The 6,000-nt window shown below is 46.1% G+C and overlaps 1 protein-coding gene across 2 annotated transcripts in view; it reads left to right on the top strand.

Annotated features, from left to right (window-relative positions):
* The first annotated feature begins 1,034 nt into the window (after nucleotides 1–1,034).
* FAM184A (family with sequence similarity 184 member A) overlaps nucleotides 1,035–6,000 on the top strand; it is a 137,432-nt gene continuing 132,466 nt past the window's right edge. For both annotated transcript variants that reach the window (XM_010595818.3, XM_003404248.3), the window contains exon 1: nucleotides 1,035–1,290. In XM_010595818.3, coding sequence (XP_010594120.3) covers nucleotides 1,123–1,290 — 168 coding nt within the window. In that variant the 5' untranslated portion in view covers nucleotides 1,035–1,122. The remainder of the gene's footprint in view (nucleotides 1,291–6,000) is intronic.

The raw sequence follows: 6,000 nt of genomic DNA, 5'->3' as shown, positions 1-6,000 counted from the left end.
CACAAATAATGACAAATTTTGGCCAGCTCCAAATCCTTAAAGGGCTGACATCTTGTTCCATTTTGTTTTTGTCCCTTTACGTTTACTCCAATCCTACCCGTTTTGAGTCTCAGCCAACTCGATTTCATTTATAATTGCCTTGGGCTCCACCAGACTGGTGAAAAGCAGGGGTTCAGCGCTGTACCAACTGACTGAATAGGTGTGCTCCCTCCACACATACACACAATCATATATGCGTGCGTGTAAAAGGAAGGCTCAGGACAAGGGTTATCGGACCCCTGGCTACTTCAATACCCACGTCTCTGGAGCCGAGGCCACCGCTGGGAGGGAGCTGAATGGGGTCCCGCGCACGCGATGAAGCACGTGGAAATGCTCTGTAAATCCGCACACGCTCTGTAAACCGAAGGTGACCAGGGTCCCATCTTCTCCAGCGGTTTTTTTTTACATAAGACCGCACGCGCGGCACGCTGGCCGGGCTGGGCTCGGTGTCGCCGAAGCAGCGGGAGGCACAGGCGGAGGGGCAGAGCGTGCGTCGTGCTTAAGCACCCGCCAGTGCCTTGGGGCTGCGGGTCCGCGGCGGAGGCGCGGGGCGGGGCTTGGCTGCGGGGAAATGACGTCGCGGGCCCCGCGCGCCCCGCGGGCTGCGCGCCCTGGTAACGGTGGCTCCGCGGCTCCCGCGTCCTCCTCCGTGTCCCCGCCTCCCGCCGCTGCAGCCCGCCCCCTCTCCTCCTCCCTCCGCAGCCCCGGCGGCGGCCGTCTCGCCGGATCCTTACTGCCGCGTGCGAGCGGGACCCTCGCGGCCACGCTACCCACGACGACCCCGCCAGGCGGGGTCTGAGGAGGGCGAGAGCGGGCCTGGTCCGGGCAGCCGCCGCCGCCGGACCCCGGGCGTCTGCCCAGCGCAGGTGTCGCCCGCGGCCTCGGGTTGGCGGGGCCGCCCTGTCTCTGGAAGGGGGCGGCCGAGGGGTCGCGGACCGGAGGGCGCCTGCGGGGAAAGCTGACAGGCGCCGAGTGTCGGGTGTGGAAGCAGCCGCCCCGGCTCTTGCCTCTCAGACGCCGTTGCTCCGCGGGCCGTCCCCCGAGCGCGGGGACAGGTTCCCCCGGCCGGGGTCTGTCGAGAAGATGGCGACCCCGGGTATGAGCTGGCAGCAGCACTATTACGGCGGCTCAGCGGCCGGAGCGGCCAAATTCGCGCCCCCGCCGGCGGCCGCGCACCAGCCGGGGCACTGCATGGACTACACCCAGGACCTGCACCTGAAAATGAGCAAGAAAATCGCTCAGCTCACTAAGGTAAGGGGCGCGGCGCGGGGCCAGGACCGCGGGGAGGCGGCGCGCCCTGAGTACCGGGAGGGTTAAAGGGGGGCTCCTAGGGGGAAGCAGCAGCCGGAGACTTACCTCCTAGAACCGTCCAAACTTAGGTGGAACGCTGGCGATGGTAATTAAAACTGGATAGCTCAGCGGCACGGCAGAGTTTATGTGACTTGCACCTAGCACCGAACAAAGTAGGATTTACATTCTTTAATCTATAATAATTTATAATAATCATTTTACTTTGGCTTTCATGCATCTATCAGCCAAGCCTCCGTGAGGCGTTACGCTACACTGTGTGAAGTCCGTTACCGTATTTACCTAGTATGGCCCGAAATCCTCTGAATTAATCAGTTTCTTTTATGGGCTACGTAGTTAAGGGGAGAAGAAACTTTCTGAGGAATGTAGGAGGGTAGAACATACCTTGCGGACCATTTTGGGAATGTAATGAGTCATTCCTCATCTGACAAAATGTCAAGGCTTATTAGATGAATCACACTGTCTGCTTTTAGTTAAATATTTCAGTTTATCAAAAGATAATTTTCAGTGAACGTATGTCCTGTAAATTTGACCAACTGTAATTTAGGATGGTACCTAAACCACTGAGCTTTTTTTCTCTAATTTAGTAAATGAGAAAGGGTTGATATCTATGAAGCAAGAGCAGTTCAGGCCAATTATATTGCTATGTCTAGATCTCACTAGGTGTGTAGCAATGCTCATTAAGTGAGAAGTGATTTGTGGTTTCTGAAAGTGGGTAGGGATGAGGAGTCTGCTGACCACTTGTTAGGAGTGGTGGTATGTGTAAGAGAGATGGGTGTTGTGAAGATTTACAACTTGATAATCTCCAAAGGCCTCTCTTCCAACTCCAAAATTCTCATTATATAACCCCGTTACCAGTTGGCACTTTTAAGAACAGTAAAGTAGGGCATTAGAGTTGGAAGAGAGGAAAGGAAGGAAATGGGGGTGAACAAAGGGATGAAAAAAGGGTAAAAAAATTTAAGCGAGGAGCAAAGGAAGAAGCACAGGTCCATAACAGTAAAACTCAATTATATGTGGTGCCCAGCTACCACAGACGACCGCCTTGACAGGGATCACAACAGAGAGTCCCGGACAAAGCGGAAGAAAAACATAGAACAGAATTCAAATTCACATACAAAGACCAGACCTACTGGTCTGACAGAGACTGGAGGAACCCCCAAAACTATGACCCCCAGGCACTCTGCTAACGCAGAACTGAAGCCATTCCTGAAGCCTGCTTTTCAGACAAAGATGAGGCAGGCCTATTAAACAAAAAATAACACACATGAGGAACGTGTTTCTTATGTCAGTCAAATATATGAGACCAAATGAGCAGTTCCTGTCCAAAAGCAGGATAAAAAGGCAGGAAGGGATAGGAACTAGACAAATGGACATAGGGAAACTGGGGTAGGAAGGGGGAGCATGCCATCACATTGTGGGAATTGCACCCAACATCACCAAACAATATGTGTATAAATTTTTGAATGAGAAATTAATTTGAGCTGTAAATTTTCACCTAAAGCACAATAAAAAAAACTCAATTATGCAAAGCAAAATGACATTTTGTGAAGGTTATTGCTTTTATTTTATGTCAGCACCATCTCAGAGGTTGCTGCGTATTTAGTTTTTACTGTTTCCTCTTGTGACAGAGAGTCCCCTAGATTCAGAGAAAGGAAGGTCTTTGGGGGATAAAAGCCAGGCTTCCTGAAGTAGTGTTTGGTCTTCAGAATACTGATGTCCAGAATGAAGCACGTGAATGTTTATTCATTCTGAGTTTCTCGTATGATGTGTCACAACATCCATTGTCCTTATTTTAGATTGTCACTCTCTATAGTCCTGCTGTAAGTAATAGAATGAATATATTGGTAATGGAACTGAGTACCTTGAGAAAAGCTGTTTCTCTTCTTCTCATTAAACTTTCTTTTTATTTATGCTTTTTCCAGTCCCTGTTTTTTTATGAGAAAAAAAAAATTCAGCAAAACTGGGAAAGGTAGGAGTATTGAGAAGTTGCTCTCACTTTCTCTCTTTACACTACGCACCTGAAATCTAAGGAGACGGGAGGCTGCTCCCATGGCAGTGCCCTTATCACTGCTTGAGTGCTGCATCTAATCTTTACTGAGTGTTAGTTGGACTCTCTTTCTGATTTAGTGTTTGTAGTTACTGTCTCTAAACACCCTAGCCACTCCCTCTGCTAAGTGCCAGAAACATTTAATCCTTTATACTAGGGTTTCTCAACCTTGGCACTGTTGACATTTTCGACTGGGTAATTCTTTGTTGTGGGAGGTGGGGAGTGTCCTGTGTATAATATGGTGTTTAGCAGCCTCCCTGTTGCTACCCACTAAATGCCAGTAGCATCTGCCCCCTCACAGTGGTGATGATACCAAATGTTCACTGGGAGATAAATCATCCTAGATTGAGAACTTCTGACTTCTACTGAAGTATCTAGGATCTCTCCCACCCCTATCTCTTGCCTGTGTTACTGAGATAAAGCCTGAGAATGAAGCAGTCTGATAATCAGGTCTCTGTTGCAGTCAATACCCTTTAGTTCCTGAAAACATACAACACAACCTGCTTCCTTTATGCACTATTTTGGAAACTGTCAAATTTTACAGTTACGTACATTTATTGTAAATAATTACTATACAATAAGAGTGGCATCATGAGTACTATATCAATTGTTAGAAACTTTACAAGTATCTGTTATATAGAATATTTCACCCATGAAGAGCTTATTAATAAATTCATATTAGCAGAGGGATGTTAATAGAACTATGGGTTGGAAGTTGATAATAGCTTATATTTTAAAATTAGACTTTATAAAGTTAGCCATTAAAATAGGGTTTTATTTCTCTTTTGGAAGCGAATCAGTAGAACTCAACTCTTGGCGGCACTATAGTTAACAATATAAGATCATGCCCTGGGAATCTGACACGCTGTCTTGAGTTTAAACTCCAGCTCTACCACGTACTAGTAGTGTCACCTTGAACAAGTCTAACTTCAGAGCCTCAGTTTTCTAATCTTTAAAATAGGGATGATGATATCTAACTTGGAGGATTGTAGAGGCACATTAAAAAAAAACAAAAACCCTGTTGCCTCTGAGTCTATTTGGACTCATAGCAACCCTGTGGGGCTGAGTAGAACTGCCCCATAGAGGCTGTAATCACTACAGAAGTAGACTGCCACATCTTTCTCCTGTGGAACGGCGGGTGGATTTGAACCATTGACCTTTTGATTAGCAGCTGAAGGCTTAACCACTTGCACCACTAGAGCTCCTTATTAAGGCACATAGTAGGTTCTTAATAAGTGGAGCTGTTACCGAAAAGAAACGTTATATGCCAACAAATACTGAATAATCTCTTTAAGAAATACTGTCTTTTGAAAATAAACCATTCTGTATTTAATAGCATTACACGGTATTTCTTTTGAGGGTTTCCTGTAAAGCTCATTAAAAATGTATGTAGTAATTTTTCTTCTGTTTTGAATATCAAAGTTTGAAGTTTTCACATTTATTCTTCATTGTAATAAAAAAATTTTTTTTTTTTTTAATAGAGTACTGAAAATAGATTATGCATTTTCCAGAGATTTGACTAGGTACAAAAAAAGATAAGCATGAAAGTATTCCATAAGTTTGCACATGGTAAGGCTCAGTGTAGGAGCCTTGGTGGCACAGTGATTAAGTGCTTTGTCGCTAACCCAAGGGTTGGCAGTTCGAACCCACCAGCTGTTGCACGGGAGAAAGATGTGGCAGTCTGCTTCCATAAAGCCCTGGAAACCATATGGGGCAGTTCTACTCTGGCCTTTAGGGTCGGTATGAGTTGGAGTTGTCTTGACAGCAGTGGGTTTGGTTTTGGGTTTTGAAGGCTCAATACAGGAGCCCTGGTGATACAATAGTCAGTGCTTTGCTGCTAACCAGTAGGTCGGTGGTTTGAACACACCAGCTGCCCCAGGAGAGAAAAGACCTGGTGATCTGTTCTCATAAAGATTACAGCCTAGGAAACCCTATGGGGCAGTTCTACTCTGTCCTAGAGGGTTGTTATGAGTCAGAATAGACTTGACGGCACACAACAGCAAGGTTCAATATATTTTTAACTGACTAAAAAGTAGTCTCGGCTGTAGACTTATTTGTTCAGATTCTATTTCCTAAGAGCCTAACATAGCAACCTTCTCCTAAGGAGACAGCAGCTCTTTAAGCACCTTTTATGTATGTGGTCCAGCTTGGACTAGCTGGACTGTATGAAGAAGAACGGGGCATCAAGATTGGAGGAAGGCTCATTAACAACCTGCGTTATGCAGATGATACAACCTTGCTTGCTGAAAGTGAAGAGGACTTGAAGCACTTACTAATGAAGATCAAAGACCACAGCCTTCAGCATGGATTACACCTCAACATAAAGAAAACAAAAATCCTCACAACTGGACCAATGAACAACATCATGATAAACGGAGAAAAGATTGAAGTTGTCAAGGATTTCATTTTACTTGGATCCACAATCAACAGCCATGGAAGCAGCAGTCAAGAAATGAAAAGACACATAGCATTGGGCAAATCTGCTGCAAAGGACCTCTTCAAAGTGTTGAAGAGCAAAGATGTCACTCTGAAGACTCAGGTGCGCCTGACCCAAGTCGTGGTATTTTCAATCGCATCATATGCATGTGAAAGCTGGACAATGAATA

This window comes from Loxodonta africana, chromosome 1, assembly GCF_030014295.1.
Source record: "Loxodonta africana isolate mLoxAfr1 chromosome 1, mLoxAfr1.hap2, whole genome shotgun sequence".
In the NCBI taxonomy this organism is placed as follows: Eukaryota; Metazoa; Chordata; class Mammalia; order Proboscidea; family Elephantidae; genus Loxodonta; species Loxodonta africana.
Note: the sequence above shows the minus strand (reverse complement) of the source record. Positions and strands in the feature narration are given on the sequence as shown.